The 17153-nt window shown below is 51.6% G+C and overlaps 1 protein-coding gene across 1 annotated transcript in view; it reads left to right on the top strand.

Annotated features, from left to right (window-relative positions):
• The first annotated feature begins 9018 nt into the window (after positions 1-9018).
• BCAT1 (branched chain amino acid transaminase 1) overlaps positions 9019-17153 on the top strand; it is a 329634-nt gene continuing 321499 nt past the window's right edge. Inside the window, exon 1 of the mRNA XM_086920336.1 lies at positions 9019-9241. Coding sequence (XP_086776462.1) covers positions 9236-9241 — 6 coding nt within the window. The 5' untranslated portion in view covers positions 9019-9235. The remainder of the gene's footprint in view (positions 9242-17153) is intronic.

The raw sequence follows: 17153 nt of genomic DNA on the forward strand, positions 1-17153 counted from the left end.
TGATGCTACATTTAGGAGGAGACACATTTCCTTGTTTTTCTTCTTTTTGTGGCATATGTTTGCAATAAAAAAAATTTTTAAGACTTTGTGATAGCTGGCCAATGCCATAGATGTTGGCATTACCAATTCTTGTTAAAATAATGTTGAAAGAGAAAACACCGTAGGAGTTTTCTGATGCATATAGAGTGCCCATTTACAACAAGCCTTGGCAAAGTCAATAGGTCTCGCTTTCTAGAGGTATTGGGTTTGTCAACGTTTTTTAGCCATGGTGAACAGAAGTGTGGCTGCTGTAAAGCATGACTAAAAAAAAAAAAAAAGAAGGTACTGTTCTGAGGCCAGTGATGACTGCGTCCTCCCGCTTTTTTCTTTATTGGTGTTGGATGGGAGGGCGGGGCAGAGGCAACATGGATAATGGATGGTGTGAGAAAAAAGCTCCATATTGCGACCAGCACTGGCGTGTCACAGTGGATTTTTTAAAGCCAACACTGATGGTGGGTGGAAGGAGCAACACGGACAACGGAACGAGGGCGGATGGATGGGGCAAGCAACACAAACTAAGGAAGGATGGAGTGTGAGTGGGGGAAAGCAACATGAACATCAGAAGAAGGAAAGGAGGACTTGTCAGGGAAAGCAATATGGACAATAGAAGGCGGCAGGCAGGGCTGGTCAGGGCACCCAACACAGGCAACAGAAGGAAGGGCTGTTAGATGCAAGCAAAATGGACAAAGGAAGCAGGTAGGGCAGGTGGGGGCAGGCAAGGTGGACAATTTAAGGAGGGAGAGCAAGAAACTTGGAAAACAGAACGAGGTAGGGTAGGTGGGGGTGCGCTACATGAGCAATGGAAGGAGGGAGAGCAAATGGGGGCAAGCGACACCGACAACAGAAGGAGGGAGGGCGGGCACGAGGAACGCGGAGGTGGGAGAAGTACACAAGGAGACAGCTGGAACATATGCACACTCATGAAGTGCGTTCGCGCAATGAACCACTCCACGCATCAGTTTTGCGGTAAAGGCCATTTATTAGGACAGGCATGACAGCTTACAAAACATAACATTATCAACTTTAACAATCCCCCCAACATTCTGCCTTTCAACCGTCATCCACTCACGTGCTCCACCATCCATTCCCAAATCACACCACAACCTCTTTGCATCCCATTCACTTCCCCTTTCCACTTCCCGACTCCTCGGTCATTTCCGTCCATCGCACTCCCGTCTACCACTCTCTCCCATCCTGCGCCTGTAACCCCCTCCCTGTAAGGGTGATTCTGCCCGTCATGGACTCCCCACCCCTCCCAGTTCCCGGAACGTCTCCCCCCTTGCCATCCTGTCCTAAACTGGCACGTTGCCCAACATGGCAACCATAACAACACCGCACCAAAAACCCTTTTACTTGTAGGGTGGGCGGGTGGCAAAAACCTAACTCTTCCCTGAGGCACCGGGGACAGGAAAAGGAAGTTGTTCCTCTCCTGTCCCCCCATAAGTAGCCTCCTACCTAACCCCTCCCACCCCTGACCTAAACCCCTTACCTAACTTCCGCCTGCCGTGTCCTCGCGCGAACACCCCGGGGGAAGACTAGTCTGTCGACCTGCATTCCCCCGGGGGCCGCATCGCGCAATGAACCACTCCACGCATCAGTTTTGCGTAAAAGGCCATTTATTAGGACAGGCATGACAGCTTACAAAACATAACATTATCAACTTTAACAATCCCCCCAACATTCTGCCTTTCAACCGTCATCCACTCACGTGCTCCACCATCCATTCCCAAATCACACCACAACCTCTTTGCATCCCATTCACTTCCCCTTTCCACTTCCCGACTCCTCGGTCATTTCCGTCCATCGCACTCCCGTCTACCACTCTCTCCCATCCTGCGCCTGTAACCCCCTCCCTGTAAGGGTGATTCTGCCCGTCATGGACTCCCCACCCCTCCCAGTTCCCGCCACCCAGGGAACCCCCGGAGGGCGGTTACCTGCCCCACCAAGCGTGCACCTTTCGAACTCAGACTCTCCTACACCAAATTGACTCGTTCCACAGACAACTAATCAAGTCCCGCAGCTCCATGAGGTAGAATGCATTTCCCATGTGAGAAAGGTGCACGCCGTCGTCCCTGAAAAGAAGAGGTTGTTCCAGCTGGAGCCCGTCATGAGCCAGCACTTTAATCCCCCGATCTGCGCAAAAGAGTCTCATAGCCCTATTCAGTTTCCTGCGGGTCTGTTCCACAGCCGCAGGCTTAAGTGCACCCCTCCAAATCCTCCTCAGCACAAACTCAGTCCATACAATGCAGGCGCCAGCCAGATTGTTCTTCATTACCTCCAAGTCCCTCTGCATCAAGTGCGACAGTGACACCCCCGATTGTTTCACTAAGTCATTTTCCCCCAGGTGAATGATGATCAAATCCGGGCAGCCCAGCTGCGACACTTTCTTTGTCAGCCATGGTAACAGTTCACCCCATCTCATTCCGCCCTTACCCCACCATTGCACTTCATGATGGCTGCTCCTCAGGCCCAGGCTACGACCGTACACCTGTCTGGCAGCATACTTCGAAGCCCAATGCACAAACGAGTGCCCCACGACCCAAGTGACCGTCTTGGCCCCTGGTCTACGAACACAACCTACGAAGAAAAAGATATTAGTACCAAGGCAGACATGAAACTACGCCAAGCAGCGTCGCCGTCCAAGCGTTGCGCTCCCGCCCTCACTTGCGCACATAGCGCTCGCAGCACCGCGACCTCCAGCGACCGATCCTTCTGATCTCCTCCCATGACCAACCCAAACCCGCCGCCGCCGTAGCCGCCCCAATCCGAAAGGAGTGCGTGCCAAACCGAGCCGGGTCCCTACCCAACCTCCGCAAAGCCATCCGTAGCACTGCCAACAACTGACCCGACATCAAACGCTTCCGCGATACATGCACAAAGATCTCCCCCTCCGTCCGCTGCACTCTCTGCCTAAAACACAGCCATTCCCGCACCGGACACACACCTGCACACCCACTCACCGACAACCACACCCATTTACCCCGACCCAACTGGTCAGTCTTGGACCGCCCCAACCAAATGCCCAGACGAAGCCCGTCCACCCACACATCAGCAAACAGCCTACCCGGCGCCCCCCGCTCCCCCAGCAGCTCCGATACCCGAAACGCTCCAAAAAACATCCAGATCATGCATAGGCGAAAAAGCGCCACCTCCCCCCGTCATAGCAACAAAAAACCAATTCTTGCAAAACCAACTTCAACAAGTCAAACGTGACCGCCTCCCTGGGCAACTCCCCGCCCCCCAACTCAGCCCGCACCCGCCCCCAACCCTTCAACATTCGGCTCAGCAGATCCGAACTAGCCGGATCAAAACCCAAATACAACATGCAGTAAAACGACACACCCGCCAACTTGCCAGCAATCGTTGTCTGTGACAGTCCCTTATCCATGCAATCCAGCACAAAGCGCACAACCCGCCTTTCGCACTCTTCCTTTGGCAAACCCAGCACCCCCGCCCCCAGGCCCACAAACTTCCCAAACTCATTCCAAGCCAATCTGTACGCCCGCCTGGTAGACTCCGCCAGCGACCGTTCCACCAAACCCACCACCCTCAGATCTCTCGCTTTCTGATTGTTGACCAAGTCCACCACTGTCATATTGTCCACGTGGAACAACACAGACCTGTTCTTGAACTCCGGGCCCCACACCAGCAACGCCACCAGCAAGGGAAAGAACTCCAAGAAAGCAATGCTCCTGCCCTGACGCAGCCAATGATCCGGCCACCTTTCCGCGCACCAGCGACCGTCCCAGAAAATTCCGAAACCAGCCGCCCCCGCTGCATCCGAGTAAAGCTGAACCTGCCACACCATCCTGTCCCGCACAAAATCCAACGACACTCCATTGAAATCCTCAAGAAAGACCAGCCACACTCGCAAGTCCGACCGGACCGCCAGCGTGATCCTGACCCTGTGATGTGGGAGGGCCACGCCCGACATGGCCATGCAGAGCCGCCTACAAAAAGTCCTGCCCGCCCTCACCACTCTACAGGCAAAGTTCAACAAACCCAGCAAGCGCTGCACAGACCTCAAATCCAGCTTCTGAACCGCAATCGCACTCTTCAAAGCATCCTGCATCTCAGCCACCTTCGCCACCGGTAAGCGTGCCTGCCAGGCCACCGAATCCAATTCAATTCCGAGGAACGTCAGACAACAACTGGGCCCTTCCGTCTTCTCTGGCGCCAAAGGCACCCCAAAATCCTGAGCCAACAACTGAAACTGCCGCAGCGCCTGACCACAGTCATCCGAACGTCCAGAACCAACAAACAGAAAATCATCCAAGTAGTGGGACACCAGCCGGTGCCCACAGCGGTCCACAAAGGCCCACTGCAAAAAGGAGCTGAAAGTCTCGAAGAGCGCGCAGGAAATCGCACAGCCCATTGGTAGCACCATGTCCACAAAAATGGCCCCATCAAACTGCATACCCAAGAGAGAGAAATCCGCCGGATGAATGGGAAGAAGCCGAAAGGCCGACTTGATGTCACACTTGGCCATCTCCGCCCCCCTCCCACACGACCGCACCAACCCAATGGCATCATCCACCGAAGCGTACAACACCCTCGAGTCCTCCTCAGCAATGAAATCATTCACCGACCCGCCTTCCGGCCAGGACAAGTGATGGATCAACCGGTACTCCCCTCGCTCCTTCTTGGGCACCACCCCCAATGGTGACACGATGAGATCCGCCAAGGGCCACTCCGAGAATGGACCCGCAATCCTGCCCTCCGACACCTCCTTCTCCAATTTACACGCCACTACCCCCGGCAACTCTTTAGCAGACCGCAAATTCTCAGCCCAACGCCTCTCCCTGGGCCCCTGATAGCCAATCCGAAAACCTTCCACAAACACCCAGTACAAGCGCAACGCTGCCTCCTTATCAGGGTACCGGGAGTGCCATGGACCCATGGCCTCCACCTTAACCGGAGTACGGGCCCTTCGGCCAAGGCTGCCCCCTACCCTTGGCAAATTTCCACTGTTCTGACGGCGTAGCCAGGGTGAGGCACTGCGTGACCGGGTGGTGTCCCCCACACTTAGAACACTCATGCTTGAATTTACAGGAGGGGCGGTTGTAGAAAGCTCTGTTAAACCCCCAGCATGCTCCTGAAGCGACCGGCTTGTATTGCTGACCCGCTGAGCCGGACCACACGGGCTGGCTCCCATGACCACTTGGGGTACCCTGGCTACCCGCCCCAGATTGGGCGGGACGCGGCTGAAAGGACCGATACGTGACCGGAAGACCGCTGGCCGTATGAGTAGACGCCGCCGCCTGCGTCGAGGACATCCACTGGAGCCAAAGCTCCTGATCCACATCCCCCCACGGCTTATCCGGGTTAACACTGACCCGAGCCCTGAACTCTTCGTCATAGCTCAACCAAGCGAAACCCCCGAAATACATCTGCGCCTTCCTTATCACGTCCATGTATTTAAACAAAGCGACAGCCCGATCCCCATGCTTCTCACAATATATGCTCGCATAAATCAGAAAGGCAGAAGTCCAATTCTCCATAGCAACCGGCACCCTCGGCCGCCTGGTCAGTTCCCATTCCTCCTCCTTAGACCCCTCCTTCGCCTGAACCTCCCTGTGCAAAAGCTTGAACACATCCACATACTCGTGCCTCCAAATCCTTGCCCTAGTCTTCTCCGACAAATGAGACCCCAGGGGCACACCCAGCCCCATGTACGGCAACTTCTTCCTCAGTTTCTCCACCCCACTCCCACCCTCCTCCTTCCCCTCCAGGTCTTCCACCTTGTCCGTCTGCGCGCTGGCCGTCGCGACCTGCTTGCCCCCAGCAGCCTTCACAGGCTCCCCACCGCCTTGGGCTCCAGCCCGCACAGACCCCTCCCCCACCCCCCGGCAGGGCTTCTTCCTCCCCCCGCTCCCCCCATCCAGCCAGGCGTCCCACCAAGAGCCCTCACCTGACAAAGTTGCAGGAGCCTCCCGCTCCTGTCGCCGTGCGTCCGCCGGCCTTGACATCCCGCTGGTGGCCCGACCGGCGCCATCTCGTGCCTCCTGAGAAGCACCAACCTTGGTAGCTGCCCCCTTAGCCCTGCACACACGCCCAGGCTCACGCAACTCACCCTCCTCCAACTCATCCTCATCATCCTCGTAATCCAACCATTCATCCTGAACATCCAGCGGCACCACCTCAGTCACGACTCTTTTAGCACCCTTCCCTTTCACACCAGGCGTAAATTCACACTCCAACATGGTCGGTGCCCGCTCCCTCGGTGGAGGGCAGGCCGCCGCGGACCCCCCTGCATCTTCGACCCGGCATTTGGAGGCCGTCTTGCGCCCCGCCGGCCCACCCCGGCCTCTGCCAGCCGACCCTGCTGGCTTGACCCCCCCTCCCCCCGAGCCGTATGCGCTCGGGGAGGCCCCGGTGCCACCAGGTCTCTGATCCGTCAAGGCAGTCCCTGCATTCTCCACCCAGACCCACTGACCGTGCGACCCGGGGGCCCCCCTACCACGGCCAACGGCCGACGACCTGCCTCGCCCTGGTGCCGGGGCCCCATCGCCCACAGGCACCCCTCCCATCTTCCCCTCCCTGGCGGCACACAGGCGCTGCCACTCCCTCTCATACTCTTCGATGACCCGCCGCTGGTCCCTCGCCCTCTCCTCCTCAGTCATCTGGGCCCACCGGTCAAACATAGACGTCTGCCCCGGCCCTCCATTCCCGGGCAAGGGTGCCACAGCACCACCCGCCCCGTGCCCAGCCCCACCCCGCTGCTGCACCTTGACGGGGCCCTTGCCCTTGGAACCCTGGGACTTCACCACCCCCTTCCGGCCCCTAGACAGGTCAACCGGCTGCTCAACAGCCGTGAAACTAGCCTCCCCCCCAGATTCCTCCCCTGACAGCAAGAGGGCGAATTCATCCCCAGCCGCCACCTCCCACTCGTCAGAGTCCTCCCCCCCACTGCCATCACTGCTCCCCCCGTACCCCGCCAACTGGCTCAAACTCCTGGACAGTCCGGCCCGAGACGCCAGCAAGTCCTGTCCCTGCACGTGCCCATCAGCCTCCAGCTCGGGGCCCTCCGCCCCCCAACCCCCCTCCGGGACCACCTCCCCCTTAGCCCCGACCTTAGCTGGGAGACTCAATCTCCTCCCTCCTTTCTTTGGGGGCTCCTGCACCTTCCTGGCCTTCCCCCTCCTGGGCCCCCCATCCCTCGACCCAGCAGGCTCCTCCTTACAGGCAGCCACCACAGCTGCCACTCCCGCTGACGCAGACCTGGTCGGGCGGGTCATGCCAACCCAGGCCTGATCCAGGACACCTGGCTGGAGGAGATCTGCCCTCCCAGCCCGGCCAAGCACAAGTAAAGCAGCCCTAACTGCCTCAGCATCAGGGACAGCCATTGGACAAAAAACGGCAAATCACCCTCCGCGAGATGCGTGAGGATCGGCACCCGCTCGGAACGTCCGCGAGATGCCTGACGGTTGGCACCCTACACTCGCCGCCCGGAGCACCCGCTCCGATATAAGTAAAAATACACTAAATCACAACCCGCCTAAATGCGCCGTACACACTAGCCTACTCGTCGTCCTGGGACACCAAAACGACGACCCACGCTAATTACACCCCACCTACCTAAGTCACACTCCGCCTACGCTCACACAAAAACCTAACTCTTCCCTGAGGCACCGGGGACAGGAAAAGGAAGTTGTTCCTCTCCTGTCCCCCCATAAGTAGCCTCCTACCTAACCCCTCCCACCCCTGACCTAAACCCCTTACCTAACTTCCGCCTGCCGTGTCCTCGCGCGAACACCCCGGGGGAAGACTAGTCTGTCGACCTGCATTCCCCCGGGGGCCGCAAAACACAAAGAAATTATTTGTTTAAAAAATTAGCACTGGAAGGACACATGTAATGTATTCTTCTTGAAAATTGACACATTCCTTAAAACTCAATTCAGGTCTAGAACAAACCTATTTCTTTCGTTCGCCTTGAAACACCTACTGTTTCGTGCACTATCACGTGTTTGGAAGAATATAACAAGGGACAACTTTCATTGCCAAATGTATTCTTTTGAATTCGAAAATGCTGACCTTTATTTCTTAGCATACTACTTGCTTGCTCAAAAAGAAAACACGTAAATCACTGTTAAGGTTGCTTTTTCAAAGAAGATTATGTTTAATCCCACTTTTCAGCTTTTGATTGAATGTTAAATGTTTGTCTAAATTGTGCTGCTTTGCATGGTTTATATGATATAGTATTATTATTATTATCGATATTAGTATTACTGTTGATGTTATTATTTTCATTATGTTTAATGTGTGCCTTGCAGGGCTGAACTCGATCCATTATAAAGCTGATGTTAACTCTTCACCAATGCTGTAATCTAAATCGTCCTAAAAATGGTTCATTTGAGAATCAGACCAGGGGCTTTGAATGAAGTTTGTGAATCGAGCCCCGCTGTAGCTTCTTGGAGGTCACTGCTGTTTTTTTGGGGGGGGGGCGGGGGGATGAAGGGGGGCATTAGGAGTCCGACTCCTTTCGCTTGTAACTCGAGTATAACACTTGGATCAACTGTGTATGCTTTGGAGGTGTATGCACTGGTCCACTGATATGCAGCGATGCTTTTAAACGCGTTCTGCATTCCTGCTGTGTCGGGCGGGGGACGGGTTCATATCCTGTCTTGGACTAACGTGCAGATATCTGCAAAGCGTTATAAAATCTCAGAGCGGACGGTATGTGGTAACTAAACGAAAGCACTCGGCAGCTGTGAAGCATAATTCACAGCTGGAAAATGTGCTCCTAGTACAGAGCTGTGCAGCGCATGGAGGGTGGGAGGGGGTAAAACACTTGGAGAAACATTTTCCATCTTCTGTTTCAAATGCAAATAAATGATGAAGGGGCGTGGGGAGTTATTTTAACGCACGTCTTTGCCAAGCCCACCAGGCTCGCCTCTGGAAAGTAACACAGGCTGGTCCCGAGCCGGCCTGTGCACTGTTCAAGGCGAGGATTACCACCACCTGGCGGATACAATCGGAGTTGCAGTCACTTGCAAGATATCCAATAAGGCAGACAATATTTCTTAAAGGCTCAGTGCAACGTGTCCGGACTAGAAGCGCAGCTGGCAGAGTGCTCGGGCTCTGAGCGGATTTCCAGGAGAGCACAGGCCTGTCCCGCTCTGAACGTCCTGGGGACATAGCACGGCCAGCGCTACATCCCGCTACCAAGCCTGCCGCTAGGTGTCCAGCGGCCACGATGAAGGTAAATACAGCCCCGACCGCGCACATGTGCCTGGCTAGAACTGCGTCTGAACCAGAGGCTCGTGGGCGTTCGCTGCCGGGGCCCGAGGCTTCACATACAGACTGTACTGTGAAACCAGCGATGTGGAGTGTCCTTTCAGCCGCTTGCCGTGTAGCTTTTACATGTTGCCTATTACGTATGTAAAAGTTGCTTTGTGCTTTACCTTTGTATGTAGATTGTGATAAATATATAATAAACTTTCGAGCAGTTTCGCTGCAAAGATTAGACAAAATGATTAGGACGTACATTACAAAAACTCGCGTCATGGAATAATATTTCCTTGCTGGACCGGGAAAAGTAGGTAGCAGGCTCGGGGTTGATCTGTAGAGCAATCTGGCAGTGCCCGGCGGGCTGTTCTAACAGGTGAGTGCGTGGACCATTTCTGGACTGTTTTACGCGCGTTCATACCGCTGTTACTGTTGGTTTCCTCGACGTGAGCACATACATTGTCTTTATCACCAAGCACAGTTTTAGGCTATGGAAGGGCAGCGTGCAAACAGCTTCTCGGAGCTTTACTTTGGCATAGACAGCGCTTGTTAATGGAGGCGGGGTACAGGGTAAAAAGGAAGGGCTGGTGCGGTTTACCTTCTTTCTCCGTGTACGCTTGTGATGTGTTTTCGATTTTCATGTAAGGAAGGTTGAAAGTAAAATGTTAAGTAGGCATAACGCTTGCAAGCTGCAGGGGTTCTGTCTGTTTTATTGTATGTCCTTGTTTTTTTAAATTATGCTATCAGTGACTAGTTTTTTTTCTCCAAACGCGCCGTGCCAAAGTGTTGTGAGTCAATCGACATGCAGATGGAGAGGGCCTGTAGTCTCTAAGAAGCATGGCCATAGTTTTGAACAAAAACTCTGGAGAGGGGGGTTGGGGGGTGAATTCCTGGGTCTGAGCGCTGTCATTGGCCAATGGACTTCAGAAGCTTTAAAAAGCCCGGGGCATGCCTTAGCAGGAGACACGAGGGAGTAGCAGTATCCATAGCTGACACGGCGACCCCGACCCCTGCAGAGCCCCAGGCTTCACTGGCCGCCCGGCTGAAATTAGCAGCTGGTTGGCAGGCGAGCTCACGGGAGCCTGCACAACTGTTAAATCGGCTTCTGCTATTTGCCGCATGTATACTACTGAGAGTGGACAAGGATTAGGCGCACAGTTTCGCCTAATTAACCTAATTAGGAGCCTCTACCTTTCTGAAGCAGTTGCTTGCACCCTGCGTTGGTGTATGTGCACAATAATGATAAACAATGCAGACAATGGTTCATTCTCCAAGGTAACATATTTGTATATCTTTTGAGAGTAGTGCTCCTGTTTTAGGTACAAAGGGGTGCCCGGAGGCTGCATTAGGGCACGTTTACAGTGCCTGGTACATAGAGTTATCAGCAAACCAGCGTATTTTTAAGTTATATGTAAGATTATACCTCAAAAAAGGACATCATACCGATATTTGTTGGAAGTATGAGTTTTGTTTCTTGTTAAATAAACAGATCTTTAGTTTAACTTACAAGCTACCAGAGAGGCATTTAACAGCGAGATGACCAAAACTGACTGCCCACTTGATTTGATAACCACGAACTAGGAATTGTTTAGCATCCGGTGTTATCATTTTAGAGTTCGCCCCGCATCAGGACCCCATGATCAAGGAAAGTCTAGCTCCCACACAAAACGAGTAGCCCCAGGCCAGCCACACAGTGTTCAGGATTTCAGCTGTCCCGCAGGTGTGGGAGATGATGCGGTTTTCATCCCAAGGCCCTGATGTAGCGACTGTTCAGGTTATATTATTGGGGTGTTCGCTTGACCAGTTACCATCATATCGCTCTGTAAGCCCACCAAGTCTCCTGTGATGCTTACCACTGCCCAGTACTCCCCATCACAACTGTACTATTACTTCTATTACCTGCAAGCCGCCTCTTGGTTACATTTATTTTCCAAAAGAGATACATTGAAGCCAGAGATGATGCTCACCTTCTTTTGCCCTGCTGCCCCTAATAGTGGTGCGCTCCCTCGGGGCAAGAAGCAAGAACCAACCACATCCACAACGTCAGTCTGGTCTACCTGTTCTGGTTCTTCTAACTCACTCTTCCCCAATCGTCTCTGATCTCTCTTAGCAAGTTTCTTTCGGATGCTTGCGGCCAGGTCACCTCAGATGGAGCTCGATCCTTAGAGGTAATTGAAATTTCTGGCTTTGACGATGCTGATGAGCTCTCTGTGGAGGAACATCCTTGTCCAGCACCGACATCTGCTTCTTTTGGCTTTAGCTTCAGCAGGTTCATTTCAGTCTTCCATGAGTTTCCACTGCCCGGTGAATGTGGATCCTCAGTCCAATGTTTGGGATTACAGTGGTCACTGGAATGACAGCTCTCTCATCTGACCTGGAGACTGATCTTCCTCTGAAGCCGTGGACACTTCAAACTTGGGGCGACTTGAAGAATTAGAGGATATTGACTCTGCCTCTTCTTCTTCGCGTCTTCCACTTCTTCCTCTTGGTATGGGAGGCATGTAGCCAATTCGGCAGATCTGCACATTTGATAGGAGTGTTGATGACCAGGATCACCTGATAGTGACTTCTCCATCACTCCACCAAGCAAGATTTGCAGACGTGTCTTGTGACATGAATTCAATTACCAGAGTTCAAATCAGGTCCTGGTGACTCATGTACAGATGGAGTAGCTGCATTGACCTGATGATAGAGAGAATGCACCTCATCAGATAATCCCTTGTAGCGCTTGAGAACCCAGTCATCTGTGGTATTCACAAGAGCAGCTGCTGGGACCGAAGGAATTCACATGACTCTCCCCATCATTACCTCATAGGGAGACAATTTTGTCCTCTTACAAGGGGTACTTAGGATACTCATTAGTACAAAGGAAGAGCATAAGGCCATTTGAGCGATGTGGAAGCACAAGCTTTAACCAGTTTAGCTTTGATTGTTCCATTCACTCTCTTCGATGCCAGACACCTCAGGCCTGTAGCTACAGTGGAGTCTCTAGTCAGTCCCTAAGACGATACACAGTTGCTGCATTACCCTACTCCTAAAGTGTGCTCCTTGATCCGATTCAAGATGAACTGGTATCCTGAAGTGCAGTATCAACTCCACCAGCAATAATTTACTAGCTGTTAGTCTGTCACATTTCCTGATGGGATGTACCTCAACCCATTTTAAAAACAAACACACAATGATGAGGATGTTCCTCAGTTGGTTACATTGGGGCATATCTACAAAGTCCATCTGTAGACAGTTGAAGGAACCATTAGATTTTCCAATGTGGCTAATTGTCACTGCAACTCTTTGCCCTTGTTTTATTTGCCGCAGGTGACGCAAGGTCGGCATACGTTTTCTGCCTTCAATCAGAAGTGGGGGTTAAACCAATAATAGAGTTTAAACATGGACACCATCCCACCTCTACCCAAGTGTATTGGACTGTGCATATGCTGCACCACCGCTGGCAAGTGGGACTTGGCTAGAACTAGTTTCATATCACTGGACACCCAAATGTCACTGGCATCCTTCACACATCCCATCCTTTCCCACGTTGCTTTCTCTAGCTCTGAGGCACTATGCTGCTGTTCCCTCAGTTGACTGAAAGTATGTAAAGTATTTAGTAGCATAGTGGAAACAGTTTCTCCTTCTGCATCACAAGGTTCTTCCAAATGGAAAGTGCTGGATTCAAGCACAATATCGGGCAATTTGGTTCACATAACGAATATCTCTAGTTAGAAATGCACTGTCACTCTTCTGTGCAGCACACTTCACAACAGCAATTTCTCTTAGCCGTTGCAAAGCATCTAACAGATTTGAGACATACAACCAATCCCAAATAGGAGTACCAGCAGAGGTAAGAAAACCTCACTGTGCTCACAACTGAACAAAGTGATCAACAACTTCGAAACCATACTGGCTTTCAGTGTGCACACAAGCAGCTCTTAAAATACTGCATCAGTCTCTCAAGCATGACCTAACAACAAAAAGGGTATGGTCAGATTTAGGGAAGGGTACATCCAGTATGTCATGTCTCAGTTTCCTTCCCAGCTTGGTAACTTTAACACAATGGTGATTAAACTCCCCCATATCATCTCCATCTGGGATTGGCAACAGGGAAGCAGGGTTTAGTGTGTTACAGCTCCAGATGGAAACATTCTCCACTGCCAGAATGATTCTTTCATAGCTGGTTAAGCGGCAATATGTCAAATGTTGAGTTCTGGTACAGGTCATGAGAATTTACACGGAGTGAGGGATAGCAGTGCAGGGCTGCATCGCGGTCAACCTGAAACTTTGACTTTGTCCAGGTCTAGCGTGACCGGATGTCTCAAAAAGGCGCTATAGGTTTCTATGTGCTATATAGAGCAAAATCGTTTTTAAATTTTGTATCTCCGGTTCCCAACAGTGGATTGTTTTTGTTTTGGTGCCATTTTAAAGCTAAAAATATTTCCTATTTTTATAAAGTATTGTTGGATTTTCATTGTGTGTTGTGTCTTAATTATTTACTGGATTGGGGTTTTGAAATGCTTTACATATCTATCTCTGAAGTTAAGCCAGTCTGCTTGCGGCCAAGCTAACAAAGGTTGAGCATGGGAATAATTTTCTGAGACCTATTCTTAGCCATACATTGTGTTAGTGGCTTTATTGACAATGGTAGATATATATTTGCCACTATTAATAATCCTCAGTCGCTGTACAAAGGAGGCAAGAAACCTATCCATGTTGTCTCCCAATTGGTTGTTCATCCCACTGGACTCCCTGCACACTTGCATCACTCTCTCCAAATAAGCGTCCACTGATTCTTTCAGCTTTTGGGAAGTCCAGAAATCTTAGGCCAATTCATCTCTTTCTTGGTAACCTTAGTTTTTAGATGTTTTATAACTTTCTCATATTTAGTTTTGACTTTGGGCGACGGGACATTTGATCCTGTCACTTGAAAAAAATGGATTTTGTGTTGGTCAATTAACTAGCCTCTTGCATTCTGTGCACAGGTTTTTGGGGACTGCCACTTTCGAATAGTATGTCCAAATGTTGACTAAGAACCTTAGAGATGGTCACATTCTGTTCCATCTGTGTGTAACACTTATCAGAATTTTCTCTGAGTGTAGGAAAGAAATTTGTAAAATGGAAAAGGTCTGACAGTGACCACAGTACATGTCCATATTCTCCTCCTGTACATTGGCAAAGGATACTCCCATACTGCCCCTCCTACAGCTGCTTCACCTTTTCCCTCTCTTTTTTGATTCATCGTAACTTTCTCCTCCTTGAACCGCAATTCCCTAAACCTTTTGGTCTCACCCATTCTCTAGTCCTCTCAGTGCGTTCCCAACCCTCAAAAGTTTCAACAGTTTTAGCTCCTTCGCATAAACTGTCATCCAAGCATTTTTCTACAATTTCTTTCACTGGGTTATGTCAATTCCGAATTTCTCGGCCACCTTTTCTATCCTTGCATGTGCCTCTCTTGCTGCTTGCTTTCACATATAAAGCAATTTGTTCTCACTATAGTGTCCTAGGTAGTCAATTTACTTGTTTCCCTTAACAATTTCTTCAAACTCCGTTTTCTATTTGGCGACATGAACTCAGTGCGGGCTTTGAACTGTGCTTGACGTATTAACTGGGGAAGCTGTACTAGTGGGTTGAGCTCCCGTCCCGCTGCTAGCTAACGCCCTTAGTGCCATTACTCCAGCCCTCCGTGCTGAGTCCTGAGGTATGCTTGTGATAGGTTTACTCAGCAGAGCATTGGGCGGTGCCTCAGTTGAAGAAGCAACTACAGCATTTGGGGAAGACAGTGTGCTTACTGCAGAGTTTACAGGGACCTGAACATGGGATGAGACAGTGGATTCTGTATAGCACAGTGGTGCACTAGCGACTATAGGCGAGTCTGCAACTATCTTGGTCTCAATACTGCGGGGGCTGTGGCCATAAGGTCAGCGTCTGCCGCATTGTCTAGGGATAAGTCCTGCTGAAGAGCTTGTTTATGAAGGTGTCTTCATCCTTGCTCTCTGTTTCTGTCTCTGTCTCCCTCGTTGGTTTCTCCTTATGTTCTCTATGAAGGGACAGTGGCGGTGCGTCCATTGGGGGCGTTGGGGCGTTGCCCCACTAGCCATGGACGACCGCACTACATCAATACAAGCATTTGAGAATGTTTTCTCAAAGGCATTCTACCTGAATAAATTTCTGAGCGCACTGCGCGCTACCGGCCGGGACAAGCCCGACAGAATCGGGCATGGTATATGGAAGTGGGCCGTGGTGGGTGGGGGCGGGGCTGCGGCAGAGTGACAGGCAGCGCACAGGCAGAGGGAGCAGTGTCGGAGAGTGAGACTCAGGCTACGCATGTGGAATGAAGGAGTACTCACAAATTTGACTGGCCCGCGCATGCGCTGCAGTGGTAGACCTTCCCTCCCCCCCTCCTTAGCACAGGCACTGTCAGGCAGGGACCCGGGGTCCCCGGTCTCTAAAAGGGCAGATAGTATCCTGCTCGTAGCCCAATCCTGGTGCAGTGTTGCTGGTAACGCTGCGCCAGGATTGGCTGCTGCAGCAGGATGGTGCCGCGTGTGGGTGTTGGCTGGCAGCTGAGGGGCCGCACTGTATGGCCAATCACCATATGGCTAGATCCAGCCATATCGAGGTGATTGGCCATTTGAACGCTGTCTCAACGTCACCGCGCATGGCGCGTGCCAGAACACAACTACAACAAGTAAGTAGTAGTAAGTGAAAGTAGACTGTAGAACTAAACACTGAGAGTCAACGCGTGAGTGACCAGTTCCGCTGCTCCGCAGTTCGTCGTCGTTGTGGTGTGCTCCTGCCTGCTGCTGCTGACCAGTGCAGTTGTGTTGTGTGCCCAGTCAGTGCCCAGTTGCTACGGGGGTCCGGACCACGTAAGTTTTTTTATAGTGACTGTGCCCGTGCGTGCCGCTAGCCAAAGTGTCAGTGTGGCCCTCGCCTGAGTGTGGCTCGTCGGTGGCCCGTGGCCGTGTTTGCAGTCTTGAACTGTTGCTCTCAGGGGGGCTGGCGGGCAGGGTCAGGAGGGCAGCATCGTTGAGTTGGGGGTGTTGGGGGGCTTCGAGGAGCAGCGCTGCAGACCCCGGCTCTGTGGATTTAGCTGGAATAAGCAATGCACAGCACGGATTGTGCGCTCCGAGCAGATCTCACTGCGAATGCTGGCTGCTCAAATTTTCGAATCACACTCGCATGTATTTCCACCAACACCTGAACACCCTTTAAGCACCGGGGACAGAAAGTGCAGGGCCGATATTCTTCCTTTTGTTGGTGTGGCTGGGCTGGCATCTTTAGATTTGTGTGCAGTGATTGAAAAAACATGTATTTAATTTGAGCACAGTCATTCACAGAGTGTGGTAACTTTGTGCGTGTTTAAAATGAAGCGATGCTTGCTCGGCCCAGATTTGTGTTTACATCAGCTAAGTTTTTGTATTAAATTATGGTTTAAAAGACCATGGTTTCTGGTAGGCCAATTAACATGCAAGGCATTGTTTATGAACATATGGCAGTTTACATACACGAGTCTCAGAGTTTTAAATGGACATAGAAAAGTGCAGGTGCTCACATTTCGATTACCTGTCTGCTACTGAGAAGTGCCACTCTCCCATTAAATGTATTGCATAAGTGCTGAGAAGTGCATAATTACTCAGTAGTGCCTATTGTGACACGACCCCATGTAATTCCTTCAGTTCCTGTACATTGGTGGAACGGTCCGATGAATCAGCCTTTTAACACCAGGCCCCGCGCACAGAAACATTGAAATGGGTGGAATGCGTCCCTGTGTTATGCAACTGGTGCTCATGTAAGCCGTTCCCTCGGGTTTGTTTTCTCTTGATGTGGTGAGCGCTGCCTATTATCAGACTCAGTGCCTTGAAGCCCTCAATATTATTGGCTGGGAGAGGATG

The sequence above is a fragment of the Lissotriton vulgaris genome, chromosome 1_1 (assembly GCF_964263255.1).
Source record: "Lissotriton vulgaris chromosome 1_1, aLisVul1.2, whole genome shotgun sequence".
Taxonomy (NCBI): domain Eukaryota; kingdom Metazoa; phylum Chordata; class Amphibia; order Caudata; family Salamandridae; genus Lissotriton; species Lissotriton vulgaris.